Source organism: Notolepis coatsorum (genome assembly GCF_963971535.1).
Source record: "Notolepis coatsorum genome assembly, chromosome: 5".
Classification (NCBI taxonomy): domain Eukaryota; kingdom Metazoa; phylum Chordata; class Actinopteri; order Aulopiformes; family Paralepididae; genus Notolepis; species Notolepis coatsorum.
In genome coordinates this window covers 37,765,428-37,785,391 of record NC_140169.1, presented here as the reverse complement: position 1 = coordinate 37,785,391, position 19,964 = coordinate 37,765,428, and the positions used below count along the sequence as shown (strand labels likewise).

Below are 19,964 nucleotides of genomic sequence, written 5' to 3'. Positions count from 1 at the left end.
GGGGGGGGGGACAGAGAGAGAGAAAGGGAGAGATAAAGAGAGGGATAAAGAGAGGGAGAGATGGAGAGAGATATACAGGGGGAGATAGTAAAAGCGGGAGACAGAGATAAAGAGAGAGGGGGAGAGAGAGACGGAGATAAATAAAGAGGAGAAAGAGAGAGACGGAGAAAGACAGATGGATAAAGAGAGACAGAGCTAAAGAGAAACTTATTTCTAGATTTCCCAAAATCCTGTAGCATGTCAGGGCTTTAGACTGTGGGAGGGACACCTGCTACACGTTCTGTTGTGATGTGGAGATCAGAGGTGGGATTCACCAGAGGCCCCACGACACAATATTGTAATATTACGATTATTACCTTTTTTCAACTACAAATGATCCCCCCCAATGGAAAACTGTTCATTAACATCTGCAATAATAATATATATACATCATCCGTTTTATCTAGTAAGATAACGTTTTCAGTCTGTTCACCTCATTCCAATAATTTGTATTTCACTAGAATGGGATTCTCATGCAAAAAAACAAGTTTCATATGGATACTTGGGGTCACTGTATCTGCTGCAGAGATGTCTGCCGTTGCTCCAGTACGATGGAGCTGAATGGCAAAACTATTTAGTTCGGAAAACTCAACAAACGACTTTTCAGAAATCATGACATTGTTTCTCAAGATACTCCACAGATCTTGCGTTTCACTGGAAACTATTTATATATATATATATATATTATAATGGCGTGTGTACTTTGGTAGAATATATATCCTAAATGAAACGGTTCACAATGAGGTCTGTGGATTATCTTGAGAAACTGTGTTATGATTTCGTAAAAGAGTCGTTATTGGTGAGTTTTTAATTCAATTGGTGACATTCAGACTCATTGTACTGGAGAGATGGCAGATATCTCTAAATCTCAACAAAACTATCTGGATGAATCGATTGCAGTTTTTCATCCTGGGTGAACTGCCCCTGAACCTCTGTACTGAAAAGGCTGTTCATGTGAGGTTTTCAGACACGTCAATGTGGTCCATGTTGTATAATTACTGTGCAGTCATTGTGTTTCCCATGTCCATCTGTCATTTTACATCATTCACTCAACCTCCTACAGTCTGCTGGTGGGAGAAATGTCTCTATCTGGATGAGTCTGCCCCCTAGTGTCCAGACTACAAAACTACAGGTGCTTTCTGGACATTGATCAGTTAAATATTTGGGTATCCGGCATAGTTAGGCCTAGCAGTGTTAACACTTTGGTTGCCTTGGGTTAAATTCATGATATACCATAGGTTGCCGGCTCTATTTGTCTATGGAGAAAGTCCCCTTCTTTGCAGGGCTATAACTTTTTAAATTCTATTGCTACATTGCCATTATTAGGGCCCATTCAAAGTCCTATATGTATTGTTCATTGTGTAGCAACGTTAAACTTTTTCATTCACATATTCATAGTAAAGTATGGTCTAATGTATAAGTATGTTTTCATCTCTTTCTGCAGCTTTCTCCAGAACGTGATATATAGCCCCAAATGCATTATATTGATGATGAAATACAGTTTGATGGCAATCAGCGCGATATAAAAAATTCCAACTAGACTTACTTCTAGAAGTTACTACACGTCATCTGATGTTGACCGGATGGGCGAGGGGGCGTTTATAATTCCGTGGGCAGCGTTATACCAATCATCTAATGTGGGTCAAATGTTGATCATAGCAGTTAGTATCGAAGACGGTAACGTTACACGCTCAAACTCACCCCAGTCTCCGCGCGCCGTTGGGCGATCATCGTAGAGTAGAAATTCTGTCATTATGGGATGGCGATTTACCCGGTCCATCTCCAGCTTGTATAATGGTATATACGTCCAAATCATGTTGTTTATAGAGTTATTGGCAATCGATCGCTATGTAGCGTGACGAGCCAGAGTCCCAGGACATGTACCGAGTGGCCGGAAGCAATACGGACGTCTAGCACAACCTCTATGGCACATCCTGTTTAAGCGATTGCGCCGATCGGCCACCAGATGGCGCTCCTGAACCGCCAGAGAGCTCAGTGGGTCCTGCTGGTGGATCTCAGGCCAGCGGAGGGGACATATGAATCCGATCGCAGATTTTTGAAATATTGATATAAGGACGCTGTACAGCGTCCTCCGGCAACTTGAGCATGGCCCGCAATGACGTCAAAACACGTTTCATGGCAGCCAAAGTGTTAAAGTGATACAATGCAAATAAAATAAAATGTGTTTTAACTATAATGTGTTTAGTTGTTAGGCATTCATTTGGGCCAAGGTAGGCTAGCTTGCAGCCACATAGCTTTCTACTTAACGCACAGAGAGGAAATTGTTATCCATCTTCTTGTACGACTCTGGAGAAGACGGTAAGTGGTAATTTCCCATAATGTTGATGTGTGCATTTTGAGTACTTCCAGGTGATGCATCACATTCATACTCTTGACAGTTCGAAAACAGTTAAAATATCAGGGGGAACAATATGCAGCCTGCGTTTTCAGCTCATAAGACAGAGTAAATAAAGACAAACAAGGAATTCAATACGTTTGGGGTGATTTTATTGATCACTATAGCTTTATAAAACCTGATATTACTGTACAGCGGTTCAGCCTTCTGATGAGACAGGTCAGGGAATAGAAATGTAAAAGAAAAGCATGACAAGACTGTTGAGAAAGAACCGTCAATCACACAGTTTTTAAGTATCTTCACGTCTTTTTATGGTAGGATTCTAAAAAAGAAACAGAGCACCTAGTGAAATCATATCTCTTGATGTCAAGCCAAATAAACAAAGAACTGTTTGGCAAAGGAAAAATAAATACATCAATATTGCTCCTGAAAAAAAGAAAAACAGCAAATGAATTGTGACCCTATCTAATACTCCTCTCCCTCCTCGTCGTCGTCGAAGGAGTCGATGCCCACCTCTTCATAATCCTTTTCCAGGGCTGCCATGTCTTCCCTGGCCTCAGAGAACTCTCCCTCCTCCATGCCCTCACCAACATACCAGTGGACGAAGGCCCTCTTGGCGTACATCAGGTCAAACTTGTGGTCAAGACGAGCCCAGGCCTCAGCGATGGCCGTGGTGTTGCTCAGCATACACACAGCCCTCTGGACCTTGGCCAGGTCTCCTCCAGGGACCACCGTAGGAGGCTGGTAGTTGATGCCCACCTTGAAGCCTGTGGGACACCAGTCCACAAACTGGATGCTGCGCTTGGTCTTGATAGCAGCGATGGCAGAGTTGACGTCTTTGGGAACGACGTCGCCACGATACAGCAGACAGCAGGCCATGTATTTACCGTGACGAGGATCACACTTCACCATCTGATTGGCTGGCTCAAAGCAGGCGTTGGTGATCTCGGCCACAGACAGCTGCTCGTGATAGGCCTTCTCGGCAGAGATTACCGGGGCGTAGGTGGCCAGAGGGAAGTGGATGCGGGGGTAGGGCACCAAGTTGGTCTGGAACTCAGTCAGGTCAACGTTCAGGGCTCCGTCGAAGCGAAGAGAAGCGGTGATGGAGGAGACGATCTGGCTGATGAGGCGGTTGAGGTTGGTGTAGGACGGCCTGTCGATGTCGAGGTTCCTGCGGCAGATATCGTAGATGGCCTCGTTGTCTACCATGAAGGCGCAGTCTGAGTGCTCCAGCGTGGTGTGGGTGGTCAAGATAGAGTTGTAGGGCTCCACCACGGCAGTGGAGATCTGGGGGGCGGGGTAGACCGCAAACTCAAGCTTGGATTTCTTGCCGAAGTCGACGGAGAGCCTCTCCATCAGCAGGGAGGTGAAACCGGAACCAGTTCCTCCGCCGAAGGAGTGGAAAACCAGGAAACCCTGGAGACCAGTGCACTGGTCTGCCTTAGGAGACACAAAGACGGAATGACTTTAATAAATTAGACGTTTATTGAAAGCTGCAGTTAGTGAGCCTTTACAAAATCAGACGCAATCGTCCTCCAGCCGGTGTCCATGCTGACGCCACACCGCAGCAGGTGAGGACGGACGTTATGTCGTCTCCAGGACGACGCCTTACCAGTTTACGTATCCTGTCCAGCACAGAGTCAATGATCTCCTTGCCGATGGTGTAGTGTCCGCGGGCGTAGTTGTTGGCGGCATCCTCCTTTCCCGAGATGAGCTGCTCAGGGTGGAACAGCTGCCGATAGGTTCCTGTCCGCACCTCATCTGGAGGAGACAAGATGTAATACGGTGCAATGAGCGGTCTATACATTTTAACATAGTGTAGTCAATGTCTTGTGTTATTACTAGTTATATACACATTAACAGTGTAGTAAATGTCTTATTGTGTTATTACAGACCTTTTCTTCAATACTCACACAGGGAGTGTTGGGATTTGAGGAAGTTAAAATAAAGATGATATCATCTCCATATATGTATACCATTACATAGTTTACATGTCAAGGCCCTTGCCATCTACTGTATGTATTACCTTTTACTATAACTTCCTATTGAATTTACAAAAGACTAGTTGCATTTCCTTTAAGTATGACCCCCACCCCTTCTCTACATTCGACATCACTCTCCATTCCATGTTGTTCAAAAACAAACTCTATACGGAAAGAGAAGATTCTTTACTAACCAATGACTGTAGGTTCCAGGTCAACAAAGATGGCCCTGGGGACGTACTTCCCAGCTCCGGTGTTGCTGAAGAAGGTGGTGAAGGAGTCGTCGTGGCCTCCGATCGGCTTGTCGCTGGGCATCTGGCCGTCAGGCTGGATCCCATGTTCCAGACAGTACAGCTCCCAGCAGGTGTTGCCCATCTGGACACCAGCCTGACCCACATGGATCGAGATACACTCACGCTGCAGATAGGAGGGAGGGATGGAGGGGCAGGCAGAGAGGAGTAGACAGAAGAGGGGAAGGAGAAATAGGTAGAGGGAAAAGGGGGGTGTAGGTGGAGGGAGGGGCAGGCAGAGAGAGGTTGACAGAAGAGAGGAAGGAGAAATGGTTGGAGGGGAAAGGGGGGGGGGGTAGGTGGAGGAAGGGAATAAATTAAAGGGAAAGAGAAAGTGACATGGGAGAGGAGAAGGGAGGAGAGGTTTCATAGCCAGGTTAATACTCTGTATGGTACTTTTGTAAAGCTGGTAAACGTGTGCGACCTACAAGAAAAAAATCAAGGAATCTCCCAGAGAATTAAGATTAAGTAAATCTCTTAATAGTCTCATTCCACGGTTTAACCCATAGATGTAACGACACCCGTCACCACCACTGGGTGGTGGCAGAGAGCTGGAGTGTGGGGCATAACGGTGAGAGGCTAAAAAAAGGGAATGAAAGGAAGAAATGCAGGAAGAAGATGGATCTCCTGCAGCTGTTGTAGTTTCTCATGCGACCGTCGGCTGTGAGAACGAACTAGAATGTTTTGGAACGGAGGGGGAGGTCGGAGCCCAACTGAAGAGTGATCAGAACTAGTATGGGGGAATTGAGAGCACTCTTTAAATGTTTCGTATGTTTAGGTCAAACCTGAGTTTACGTTTGTTAATTCAAAGTCCATGTCAGTGAACTAAACAACAATACACTACACAGACCGTACAATGGTAGAGTAGAGTCTAGATCCCATCAGCGGGAAGGACGCTTGTACATTTATTTAAAATCTTTAGGTGGTGGGAGTGGCTAAGATTAGGGTTAAGGTAAGAGGTTCATAAACAACCATTTAGGTGAAAACTATGATAAGCTACAGCTTTGCCCATGGACAGGTCCTCCTGGGCTAGGGGATCTAGACCCGTCCTCCTGGGATAGGGGATCTAGACACTACCCTGTACAACACTCATTCTTATTTACAATATTATGAAAACTCCATGGAAGCCATCTTAGCCATCTTACTACCATAGTGTCTTCATACCTGTATCACTGTACAAAATACTACAACACTGTACATACATCTGATAAGCAGTGGCACCATCACTCAGTAGTACCAATTTATATATTTTATACCCAGTTTAATCACCTGTACATTGTATATTACTGTTGCACTTTACAGTTACATTTGCACTCTGGTTGGATGCCACTTATTTTCGTTGTACTGTACAATGACAATACATTTTAATAGAATCTTAGGTGTGGGCAAGGGTTAACTACAAGGAATGTATACAAACTCTTTTCTGGTCCTTTGGTAACTAAAGTAGGAGCTAAAGGAGCTCCTCTACTCCTAGGATGTAGGCCAACTAAAGCCTCCATTGTTTCACATGCTTCAGTTCAACTAGGTAATACAGCCAGACAGGAAAATCCCTGCAGCACCGCAGTGTTTCAGCTCACAGCAACTCACAACACAATACACAGTATAGGATTAGTGGAAGCTTAAATCAAGCTGAAAGGCTTAAGCGAGTTTCAAAACGTTCAATGTCAGTTTTTTTTAAATATTTTAGCCGTGTATCACGTACTGGTAAAATAGCAACGCACACAAAACCTTGGGACCAAAACTGTAACAAACTGAAAGACATGCATGCCATTGTCTGCATACCAGTCAGAGAAGGTCAACTATAGCTGTGTGTGTCTGTGTGAGAGAGAGAGGGGAGAAAGAGAGATGAAGAGAAAGAGGGAGCAAGAGAGGGGGGGGGGGGAGAGAAGGAGAGAGGAAGAGGAGAAAGAGAGGAAGAGAGAGAAGAGGGGATGAGAAAGAGATGGGAGAGAGAGGAGAAAGAGAGAGGGGGGAGGGAGAAATGAAGAGAAAAAGAGAGGGAGGGAGAGGAAGAGATAAAGAGATAGAGAGGAGAGAGTGCATGAGAGTCAGAGAGAGAGTGTGTGTTCCAGAGAAAGAGATAAAGACATGCATGTATGTGTGCCTTGGAGGACATAACTAGGGCAGCATTCTACCAGTTATTAACCCGATCTAATGCCTCTTTTTCACTGCATGGTACCTACTCGACTCTACTCGCTTTTGGTACCTGGTACTTTGTTCGTTTTCCACTGCAGGTAGTACCCGCCATCAGTGTAGCTGGTCGTCATAGCGAGGGCGCCGTGATGTCAACTTCAACGCGACACACACACGTATAGTAGCTAGCTATAAAGCTATTTAGATACCTTCATAGTGTACTCTGCGTCATTTATTGATTAAACAAAACCAACAGCAACACAATTTCGATGAAGATACCTTCAGTGTATTCATCGTCATTTATAGATGAAACAAAACCAACATCAACACCAAGAACAAAGAGTGGCCAGCCGTGGATAGGAGGGACTTGTTGAGGCAACGTAATTTTTTTCTTTTTTTTTTTACATATTATGAAAGTACAGATTCATACCTTCAAAATAAGCCATCACTTAAATTTTGGTGGGATACTTTTCAAGCTACTTCCTATGAATCATGGTGATATCACAAAACGTATTCAGAGAAAATGGCCTTGAAACTTTCTGCAGAGTTTCACACTTGTGTGTTAAACAACTACAACCCTACCCAGAATGCATTGTATTCCATGGCCCCCTCTCTCTCTGGGGACATTAACACCTTGCTGCGTTCTAGTCAGGCTCTTTTGTTATGTCAATGACTGTCTTGTGGCACTGTAAACACACAAAGTCATGATAGTTTATAGTGTGGTAGTGAAAGAGTTAACCTTCTGTAGTGTGGTAGTGAAAGAGTTAACTGATCCAATCTTCTCACAAACTCACTAAAACCTCACAAACCAGCAACTGAGCATTCTCAGTGGACTCATCCACAGCTATGGAAATGCACTGTGATTTTTTTTTTATTCTATCACAAGGCTGTTTTATCAAATCACTCAGTATTTCAGTTATTCTGGTTGCTGTGATCCGAGGGGGATTTGCTTTTGTTTGCCTTCAAACATGGTCTCCATCACTTCAGTCATACATTATTTTATTATGTATGCATCAGAGAATGGCTTCGTGTGTTTAGCCAACACCCATGCCACTGAGTGAAGACTTGGTTGCTTTTTCTCGTTGTGACATAGCTTTAACAATAATTCTGCTTGCAGCTTGATATGATGATTTCATTCCATTTATTTTTGTGGTTCTTAGCACTGAATTTTGAGGAAAGGCTGCATCAAAATAACTTTTGTTTCGTAGTGTGACTTGTCGTACAGACCTTGTAAGTCTAAAAGCTAAATGACTAAATGTATTATAAGGAAAATGGGGGACCCTGATAAACAAGACAAATCAAGTTAAGATTTTATTATCATTTAAAATAATAATAAATGTGGCAGTGTGGTAGTGAAAGGGTTAACCTTCTGTAGTGTGGTAGTGGAAGGGTTAACAGTCTGTAGTGTGGTAGTGAAAGCGTTAACCGTCTGTAGTGTGGTAGTAAAAGAGTTAACCTTATGTAGTGTGGTAGTGAAAGAGTTAACTGATCCAATCTTCTCACAAACTCACTAAAACCTCAAACACCAGCAACTGAGCATTCTCAGTGGTGTCAGTGGACTCATCCACATTTTTTATTCTATCACAAAGCTGTTTAATCAAATCATCAGCCAGTATTTCAGTTATTCTGGTTGCTGTGCTATCTGAGCGGGATTTGCTTTTGTTTTTGCCTTCAAACATGGTCTCCATTTTGAGGAAAGGCTACATCAAAATAACTGTTTTGTTTCATAGTGGCGTTTCAAATATGCCACTCTCACGGAGATACTGTAAAACTGGGAACGAGGTTACTAGCTACAGTACCTGCAGATTAGACTACCAGTAGATGCGCTGTCAACTCTCGCTCTGACTCAGACCCGCTGAAAGAGACTGTTTTCATTCCGTGAAAACCCGCCCTACTCTGCTCTGATTCGCAGACTGTGGGTGGGGGGGTAGAAATGCTTGGATTGGATCAGAGTAGCCAGACAGACGCAGACAGACGAATTTCGAGTCATACGCACTGGATATATTTTCCTTCCACTTGGTAATCACATTTCAACCAAGTCACTAACGTAACGTTGCTGTCATGAGCTTGCGCTATGGCAGCCTGCTACCCTCCCCCTCTCTCGCTCTGAATGAGGACAGCATCCTGTCTGACTCCTGACCAATGGCGCATATTGAAAGGCGCGTTAATAAATTTGTTTATCTGGCTTACTGCTGCGGATTCAAGCCACGCAATAACAAAGCGCAACATTAAAATAAGGACAGCATTAGGTTGCAATAAATCCACTCAAACGAAATTCGTTCGCTCATATAATTCGTGACATTCTAAATGTGTCCTTGTGTGTTTTAACATGATTCATGATTCATGATTAATGCATGAAGCACGCGCAGACAGACCACATCCAGCGTAAAGCCCTCGCTTGTAGTTTTTGCCACAGTATGAGAGACAATACTGTCGAACTATCTAACAATAATTAACTCATTTACAAGTTGTATTTAAGTTTGCAAATAAGGGAACAGAGCAATGACATTTCAAAGCAGTCAAAACAGCAAGATTTCGATTTTTTTAAGTGCAAGACATTTCCGCATTTTCTGACACTTGTATCTCCCCGCATTAAGTCTGGTTTGGTCACGTCGGGTCAGTTTAGTCTCACAAAATGATCGCTAATTTTGTAAGCTAATAAGTTTCAAGTTTCTCAAGTTTCTTTAATAGTTGTCATACAGAAGTACAGAATACTTTTATACAAAATGCTTCTTACTGTTACGCTCCAGAGACTGTGCTAGACAAGATAAGTATCAAATAACATAGTATAGCATGTAAATTAGAAGTAGAAAATGAGGTCACAGTGTTCAGTATAGACATATGTACAATGTTCGATGCAGAATAGACGTAACTGAGTTACCATATAATATACAATACTATGCAGTGTACTAATATACAATACTATATAGTGCAAAGCAGAAATGGGATGAGGTACAATTTAGGTACAATTTACAGTAAGGTGTACGAGTTGTAGTGCAATCCTTTATCAATAAATATAAAGTGTGGGGAGTGGGTGCTACAGTGTGTTTGTTTAAAGTGAGTGTGTGCTATAAAGTGTGGGGAGTGGGTGCTACAGTGTGTTTGTTTAAAGTGAGTGTGTGCGTGTGGATGTGTGTGCTATGTGCGTTTGATGGTTGTTGTGTAGTGTTCATTGTTCGTTGAACAGCAATATGGCCTGGGGATAGAAGCTTCTTCTGAGTCTTTCTGTGCTCGCCTTGAGACTCCGGTATCGCTTGCCTGACCGCAGCAGTTCAAAGAGGCAGTTGTTCGGGTGACTGGAGTCCTTAATGATTCTCTTAGCCTTGCCCCTGCACCGCTTGTTGTAAATGTTCTGGAGGGTGGGGAGCCCCCCTCCAATTGTGCGTTCGGCTGAACGTGTCACTCTTTGTAGTCTGCTTCGGTCTTGTGCAGTGCTATTCCCAAACCAGGAGGTGATGTTGCCAGTCAGGATGCTCTCTATTGTACATGAGTAGAAGTTCTTAAGGATCTTCTGACTGACTTGGAACTTCCTTAGGCGCCTGAGGAAGTAGAGGCGTTGTCGTGCCTTCTTCACAACACTGTCAATGTGTGTGGTCCATGTCAAGTCCTCGGATATGTAGGCTCCGAGGTACTTAAAGCTGTTCACTCTCTCAACCGGTGCCCCGTCGATGCTGAGGGGGCTGTAGTCCTTGACCCCCGACCTCCTGAAGTCCACAATCATCTCCTTTGTTTTGCGGACGTTCAGGGAGAGGCTGTTTTCCTGGCACCATCCCGCCAGGACCTTGACCTCTTCCAGGTAGGCCCTCTCGTCGTTTGCAGAGATCAGGCCCACCACCACTGTGTCGTCAGCAAATTTGATGATTGTGTTGCTACTCCGCTGAGCCACACAGTCGTGTGTGTACAGGGAGTAGAGGAGGGGACTCAGAACACAGCCCTGGGGGGCCCCTATGTTGAGGGTGATGGATGAGGAGGTGCAGTTGCCTGCTCTCACCACCTGGGGTCTGCCCGTCAGGAAGTCCAAGACCCACTGGCAGAGGTCATAGCCCAAGCCCAGGTCCCTGAGCTTGGCTATGAGTATGGAGGGGACTATGGTATTGAATGCCGAGCTGTAGTCGATGAATAGCATTCTCACATAGTTCCCCTTCCTCTTGTCCAGGTGTGATGCTGCTGTGTGCAGCACATGGGCTATGGCGTCCTCCGTGGACCTGTTGGGGCGGTATGCAAATTGCAGGGGGTCCATGTTGATGGGGAGGGAGGAGCAGATGTAGCCCTTTACTAGCTTCTCAAAGCACTTCATGGCTATGGAGGTGAGAGCTACAGGGCGGTAGTCGTTGAGGCAAGCAGGCTTGGATTTTTTGGGTACAGGGATAATAGTGGACTTCTTCAGGCAGGTGGGGATGACAGCCTGTTCTAAGGACAGGTTAAATATGTCAGTGAATACCGGGGCCAGTTGGTCGGCACAGACTTTTAGGACGCGGCCGGGGATGCCGTCCGGTCCTGCTGCCTTCCTGATATTCACTTTTTTAAAGGTCCGCCTCACCTCATGCTCTGTTACCCTGAACACTGAGTCTCCATCAGCAGCAGACCCCCCCCCCCCCCCCCCCATTGCCGTGGCTTGTGGGCTGGTGTCGTTATTACCAGCAATAAGGCACTGGTATCATAAAATAGAATATAAATACTTTAATCATCCCGATTTGTAGTGTCAAATTTCCCTCGGGATGATTAAAATATTTCTAAGCTAACAAAATGTGCAATCTTTTGCACTCTATGTATGCTAGCCGCAATGCTAACTATTAGAATGGTAAGCTAACAAAATTAGCTATCTTTGAGAGACTAAACTCTTTGTTCTTGGTGGTAAATTGTGTTGTTGGTTTTGTTTCATCAATAAATGAGGCAGAATACACAGTGAATGTATCCTTTTGTTTATTGCACTTTGTTCTGGCTGCAAACAAATAATGAATGCTAATGTTGTCGCAAGGTTATTTAAAGATGGCGGTTTTGTGTTTTCATTTGTGCACGACGTTCCCCGTGTAGCGCAATGATAACGTAGTGACGATTCTCTCTTCTGACCATCAGTGGTCTGCAGTGTTTCACGTCACTTTTTTGGTATCATTTCTACCCGCTTATAACCTCGAAAAAGCAGGTACCATCTGCAAATTTTGGCAATGGAAAACCGAAAAGGCAGAGTAGAGTAGAGTCGAGTCGAGTAGGTACCATGGAGTCTGGAGGTCTATGGGGAGATCCACAGTGACATTCCGCAGCCGTTATTAACCTGATCTAAAGTCTGGAGGTCTATGGAGAGATCCGCGGTGACTATTCTGCAGCCATTATTAACCTGATCTAAGGAGTCTGGCGGTCTATGGAGAGATCCGCGGTGACATTCCGCAGCCATTATTAACCTGATCCGAGATCTGGACAACATTTGATTCATTAACTATTCAATAGGATTCTAAAACTCTGTAGCTTACAACAGCCAATATCCACCATGACATCATTATTGTGTCGTAGACACAAGGCCTCTGGGCAGATTCTCTACCACACACATTCCCACCCCCAGCCCAGGGTTGATGCTATTTTTATCCTGTGTGACGGCCATGGAGAGGTTAGGGTTATTTTCCCCCCGTCAGGCAGGCAGAGTGAAGGACAAGGAGAGGTTATGGTTATTTTTACCCTGCGTGATGGACATGGGAGAGGTTATGGTAGGGTTATGGACAGAGCCGTGGCTCGGTCCCCAACCACCAATGACCTAGGTGTGGTCCTTGATGACCGGCTGAACTTCTCTGCTCAACAACCAGAACCTGCATATTCTTCCTGAGCAACGTCGGAAGGATCCGCCCCTTCCTGCCAAAAGAAGCCACCCAACTCAAGAGTCATGTCTCGTCTCGACTACTGCAGTGCTAGCTGGTTTACCGGCTGCCGCCTGATCTCCAATCTACCCAAGTCAGCCCACGTTACCCCACTTCTTGGAGAGCTGCACTGGCTTCCCATTGCCGCACAAATACATTTCAAGGTCCTTGACCTGGCATACCATGTAGCGAGGGGAACGGCTCCCTCGCTACACTAAGAGGAAAAAGCTCACACCACACAGAGAAGCTCACACCTCCTTCAGTGGAAGAATGTGAAAAAATATGCTCTGGTGACGAGTTCTGCACAAATAGCTATTTGTATGTGATCAAATGATAAAAAATAACATTATTCTGTTATAATTATTATATATACTCTAATGCAGGGCTATTCAACTGGCGGCCCGCGGGCCAGATCCGGCCCGCGGGATGATTCTGACCGGCCCGCCAAAGATTACATGATAATAATTTTTTTTTTTTTTTTTTTTTTTTTTTTTTAATATTTAATTTTTTTTTTTTTTTACTTTTTTCTTTTCATGGCAACGTTAACACGCACAATTGAGCCAAAAGTCACTCAATGACAGATTTCATTGATAAATTGAGGGAAAACTTTGCAAGTCGATTTGATGAATTTGACATGTCCAGAGAATTGATGCATTTTGTGAGCAACCCATTTGCCAATGTAGCTGCTATTTCCACAAAAGGACAAGAGTTCCTTGCATCACTTCACATTGATGAAGGTCTCCTGCAACTTGAAATAATTGACATGCAAGCATCATCTGCTCTGAAGCAGGCACTTGAGAATGAATCCACCACAACATTTTGGATAAAGTGTATTCATGTCAAGACATTCCCCAAAATAAAAACGCTGGCAATATCTGTGCTAACAATGTTTGGCTCAACATACACCTGTGAATCCAGTTTCTCTCACATGAATGCCATTAAAACAAGCAACGTGCCTCCTTGACAAATGAGCATTTGCATCACTGTTTGCGGGTAGCCCTCACTTCCTATGAACCCTCTTTCTCTGCCATTGCCCAGTCAAAGAAGTGCAATCGCTCTCATTAGATGTGTGTATGTAGGCTAGGCCTGTCTGCCCCCCACCCCCCTGATGTTTGAGAGTTAAGAGTGGACAATAAGTGCTAATAAGATGCTGTCATTTGCTGTTGTTGGACAGACATGAAGCACTTTTTCATAAGCTCAGCTGCACTATAAATGTGTTTTTTTGTTCAAGTGTTGATGTTAGAATGTTCAGATGCACATCATGCACTTGTTTGTTTTTTATTTTATTTTAAATATTGAAATGTTGAAGAGGAGATGTTGCAGTTGTTGCACAGTCATAAATGAAGCACTTTCTGCAGGAGATGTTGCAGATGTGGCACATAAATTAAGCACTTTTTTTGAAAAGTATACTACTTTTGCAATGTAGTTAAATAAAAGTTGTGAAAATGTGGTTGCGTGTTGTGTCAAGTGTACATATATTCATAGCACGGGGAGGCGCCGTGGCAGTCCGGCCCCTGGCCCCTTGGGTTTCTGACAATGTGGCCCCCTGAACAATTTAGTTGAATAGCCCTGCTCTAATGTTTTAAAGTTTCAACGTTATAGACGACCCTGGAGGCAGGTGTTAGTTTTCACTCTTTGCTTATTTATTACAACACAGGTGCATAGGTTGCAGTATACACGTGACTCATCGCTACCTGTGGGTTGACTTGTGGGTGGTTTTGGTTCGTCCCTCGGGGCGAGGGACTTTGTTGTGGGGGGGTAATGTAGTGACCCTGGGATTTGGGTCGGTTGGTCAGCCGAGCTGTCACTCTGCCAACCTGGCGCTATTGCTCGCGCGAGGGTTGGCAGAGGGGAGGGGGCTGACCTGGAAAGGGTATAAGAGGGTGTGGCACCTAGGGTGCGCTCTCTTGAGGCATGGGAAGTGGTAGCGATGAGTCACGTGTATACTGCAACCTATGCACCGGTGTTGTAATAAAGACGCAAAGAGTGAGAACTAACACCTTAAGGAGACCTTAAACACTTTCAGTGCCAACAACGGGAAATCTCGTTAGTTCATGCCAACCGTTGAGTGTCGTTTAATCGTTATTTCTTTTATTAGCGATTTCCATTCATATTTCATCAATCAATATAGCCTCACGTTACCAGTGGGGATCTGTCTGAGCTCGAACAGGAAAAATACCTCCCCCTATCGTCTCTCCGGATGGTACTGCACCCCATTGGATTGGATTGAATGAAACGCATGGGGGGGGGGAAAGAGTCCGGATTCCACATTTTACTTGTCAGGCAAGTAACCGGAGACGATCCCAGTCATTGCCCACCATCAGAACAGCGTGGAATGTCTTTTTACCACCCAGCGTTGGATCAATAAACGCGATCAATATTTGGAATGGCGATCAGGAATTAAAATAATCTTTTTGGAGAACATCTGATCCGAGGTAAGGAATCTATTTTACCAGTATTGGGATAATCAGAGCTGTTTTCACCTATATATCAACGTGTCCCCTATGTGTGTATGTGGCTGTGAGTGTGTGTAGCTGATCAGGAAATAAGATAATGGATTTTTCAGCCTGCTTCTATAGCGTGCATAAGTACACATATACTATCGATAATCTAGCGTTTATTTGAAAACTATTCATAAATAGGCAGAAAAATTACAACGTGTTTTGTGTATTACAGTAAAGCGCGATTCCTGCAGAATAAATCTTTTTTCCCCTGAAAGTTTCAAAAAACGAGCGTTTTTCTAAATGGTATAAAACGGAAATGAACAGATTAAAAAACAATCCGTTTAGACAATGTTGACTGCAAACAAGTCATTGATAAGCGACGGTCGTATTAGACACATAGCCATAATTTAAGATATAGTTTATGCGTTCACAAATGTGAGAGCTCGGTCATTGAATAGAGCGGTGGCACGCAACAGGGTTAATAGGACTGCCACGGCTGGCACGGAAAGTGTTAACTCAAATCTGGGAGAAAGATAGATCATGCTGACATCATAGTCTTATCCCGATTGTTTTTTTTCCAGGGAGGTGACCGTGTCTACAGTATGCTTAGCTTGGCCAAGGTTGCCAGGTCAGAGGTAACCCCGTCTATAGTATACTGCAGTGTCAAACAAGACTGGTTTAACTACTGCAGCCAAGACCGCTCATGAGCAGTTTTGTTTAATAATGTGACATTTCAGTCAATATAGATCTTCATTTGGTACACAACCAACCCAGAAAAACAGTTATACAACATCTTCAAATAGAGCAGTGAAAACAGACTATAGCTTCAAATGTGACCAGGCACAGACTTTAGGTCTTATTGAGCAATCTTACAAAAAAATCTTTACAAGTACAGGTTCATAAATAAAATCAAAATAAGCCATCACTGGATGGATACTTTTCAATCTATGCCTTATGAACCATGATACCATGAGAACACAATGCCTTTTTTTGAGCCACAGGCCTCAAAAGAACTGGAGCCGCTTCTGTTACCTATGCATGCAGACTACTTTACCCATAGATCATTGCCATTATACTGTACTGTATACTGCATCCCTGGAGTAGATGCCTTATTCTATGTGCACTGACAGCCAGGCTTTATGAGACGGAGAGATGGACTTTAAGGAGAAGATAATCTCCCGATTCAGATACAATTGAACACAACGGTTCCAAAGATATTGTTTCTCTGCATATTTTCACACCACCAATAAAGTAGCCTACTGGGTCTGTTGTCTCGGAATATATCTGTATATGACATACAGATATATTCCGAGACAACAGACCCAGTCATAAATGTTATGAATTGAAAATGGGGGACCCTGATGTAAACAAGACGAAAGTCTCTCTCTGGTCTGCATCCCATTAACAATTGTGTGTATTGAGCCGTACTGTATTGTACCCATTCTGCAATCTGTTAATACAATTTTCAATCAATTTGGTAGCCGTAATTTCTCCACGCCACTTGAGACCGAAAGTACTCTGTCGTTTTTTTATTTTACCTTTATTTGACCAGGTAGTCACTTGAGATCAAAGATCTCTTTTTCGAGCAAGACAGAATATTTCAAAGCACTCAAAATTGCCCATATCTCCATTTCAACGCAGCAGATGGCATATCTATTGCTGCAGGAAGATATCTCTGACCATGCACTGAGGAGCCGGACACGTCCACGTCCTGCCACCACACGTCCACGTCCTGCCACCACCAGGGATTTGTTCTTCATGGGACGAATGAAGATTTGAGCAGAAGCGCGTGCATGCACACAGGAATGCGCTGCACTCGCCAACTCGCTATAAGTACCCACCTGGGCTACTTTGCATATCAATAGCGCTGGTCGTCAGGTGTGTTAAATACGTTCTCAGATACATTCACACCTAACTTGTGAATGATTGTGTTACATTCCATTCGTAGAGGCAATTAGGCACTTTCTTTAGTCTGTGCTCAAGCGAGGGGACATTTATGTACATGCGCGGGAGCGCACGCCAGGGGCGCGCGTGCACGTGGCGTCATTAGCGTGCGTGCAATCAGAGTTGATATCAGGAACGCACCGCTGGCCACCACCACCACATGTCCAGGTACTGCCACCACACGTCCATGTCCTGCCACCACATGTCCAGGTACTGCCACCACATGTCCAGGTACTGTACTGCCCACCACACGTCCATGTCCTGCCACCACATGTCCAGGTACTGCCACCACATGTCCAGGTACTGTACACCACACGCCCAGGTACTGTACACCACACGTCCAGGTACTGCCACCACACGTCCTGCCACCACACGTCCTGCCACCACACGTCCAGGTACTGCCACCACACGTCCATGTCCTGCCACCACACGTCCATGTCCTGCCACCACACGTCCAGGTACTGCCACCACACATCCAGGTACTGCCACCACACGTCCTGCCACCACATGTCCAGGTACTGTACTGTACACCACACGTCGTAGGGCTGGGCGATATGGCCTAAATATGATATCACGATATTTTCTGACCTTTCGGCGATACACGATACGCATCACGATGTTTTTCTTTTTTTCCCCAAACAATTCATTATGAGGCTTACCAAGACAGTATTTGAGTTTGCAAGCTAACAGTAATAACAAAATAAAATACCCATGCATTTAGCATTTTTATATTATATATTAGATTTAGATTATTGGATTATTAGATTATATATTGCATATATTTAGCAATGAGATATTATATGATTTAGATATGAAATATGATGAATTGAAAATGGGGGACCCTGATGTAAACAAGACGAAAGTCTTTCTCTGGTCTGCATCCTCCAGTCCACTGTTGTTGTATTGAGCTGTACTGTACCCATGCTGCAATCTGTTAATAACGTTTTCATTCATTCAGACGGCAAACAGAATCATTTTGATTGACAGTCGAGTCTGCCAATTACGTCACACCGCTTGCACCCGCCCTGCTGTTCTTAGCACCAATCGGCAAGCACGTATTAATTTTTTACTTCCGCCATTGGAGAGCTCAATGACAACAACAATAGCTCCCCGCGGCCGACGTTTAGCTTTTAGCTCCGAAGGATGACTAAACGACTGGAGGCATAATGATTTTACTGCAACGGATGTTATAATAAAAGCCTTTCCATACATCTGTCTGATTGAAACCTTTATTAACAGACCGCAGAATGGGCACAACTGAGTCAGCACGGGCTGAGATATGAACGACTAATGCTTGCTATATCTAGGTCGACCTCGGACGTTGCTATGTAAATACGCTGATGTTATTGAACATGTAACTATCAGTGTTTCCGTTAGAACATATTCGTGCCGGTCTGGGTGTCCTGCAAGATTTCTATCCCCGGACATATTCGAGAAATTCCGGTCAGAGTTTTAAACAGCAGTCTGTTATAATCACATTTTTATGAGCTAACGAATTCCGTTATATTGGACATTTGTATTAATTACATCAAGCGAAGAATGATAAATTGATTTGCAGAATCAAATTACTATCTCTCGCCTCCCAAATTAGTGCGATACGCTAAACCAGCATCAAGCTCCCGCCCCGCAGGCTCGCGGCTGCAGCAGCTGTCACACGCACCCCCAAATGAATCTCTAGTCGACATTGCTTCACCTCGTTGTATCCGACACGTCACACATATCATAATGTTCAACTTCACACACAGCAAACTGTAGTTGATCATCACATTGCCTCGTTTGCTAGCTCGTCGCCACATGCAGAGAGGACGAGCCACATGCTCGTAACGCATTTGTTGATTTCATTATAGCCTACATTTAGTTATAATCAATAATATGCATTACTATGTGACACGGCAGTCAACCAACAGTTGCATATGATTAAAAAATGTCAACACTCACTCACCCCGTCTCTCGTTGTGCCTATCCGTTTTGTACCTGCGAGAACAGCGGGTCGTCTGGTTGGTTCGACTTTGATATATCCCCATTGGAACAGGTGAACGTCTGCGAGGCTCGCAACGGTAGCAGCAGACTGGGGATGCTCTTTGTGGTTCAATCAATAAAGTGTACTTTGGGTACGTTCAATCAATGTTATCTCTCGTACATCATAGAGGCTAGGCTACTAGACTATAATGTCGTACCTCAGCCAGGAGAATTTAACTTTCCACTCGGGCCGCCGCCTGAAGGCTCGACATTTCTGTTTATTTTCCGCGGGAGCATCGGCGGTCTCTGACTTCAGAAGACTCATCTTCGTTGTCATTATTATTAGACCTGCTTGTGCTTGGTTTCATGAAATATTTGTTAAGCAGCGCTTGTTTGGCCATCTCTCTCTCTCTCGCTCGTATACCTGTTTGTCGTTATGGTGGCCAGACAGGCTCAAAAAAATAAAGAAAAAAATATTCACATCTGAGCGGCACCATCCGTGCTTTATCTGAGTGAAGCAACAATGAAACAAATGTAATGATTGTTTCGTTCATCGCATAGGCTATTTAATTTTTGCCTATTTTAATACAATTCAAATAATAAAATTGTGCTTAGAGGAATTATTTTCACCGGACATTATGACCGGAGAGATTTAAATATTCGGACTTCAACATATTTTGCCGGTCAAATACCGGTAATTACCGGCTAACGGAAACGCTGGTAATTATATAACGTTAATGCCACAAAACGAATGCCTTTGTTATCATAAGTAGTAACTTTGATGCAGTAGTGTGTGTGTGTTCAAAAGTTTCAACGTGTGGACCAGATTGACGCGACACAATCCTCTTGGGCAAAACATCACGATATCCACGATACGTTTAAAAAGTGTATCGTTAATGAACTGTACCCGATATTTATATAATATCGTCATATCGCCCAGCCCTACGTCCAGGTACTGTACTGTACACCAC

At 44.1% G+C, this 19,964-nt stretch overlaps 1 protein-coding gene across 1 annotated transcript in view; it reads right to left on the bottom strand.

The window, feature by feature from the left end:
* Positions 1 to 2,529: 2,529 nt before the first annotated feature.
* LOC311229044 (tubulin alpha chain) overlaps positions 2,530 to 19,964 on the bottom strand; it is a 30,440-nt gene continuing 13,005 nt past the window's right edge. The window contains exons 2-4 of the mRNA XM_084315048.1: positions 4,572 to 4,794; positions 4,008 to 4,156; positions 2,530 to 3,835 (exon numbers count right to left, since the gene is read on the bottom strand). Of these exons, the coding sequence (XP_084171174.1) occupies positions 2,861 to 3,835; positions 4,008 to 4,156; positions 4,572 to 4,794 (1,347 nt within the window). The 3' untranslated portion in view covers positions 2,530 to 2,860. The remainder of the gene's footprint in view (positions 3,836 to 4,007; positions 4,157 to 4,571; positions 4,795 to 19,964) is intronic.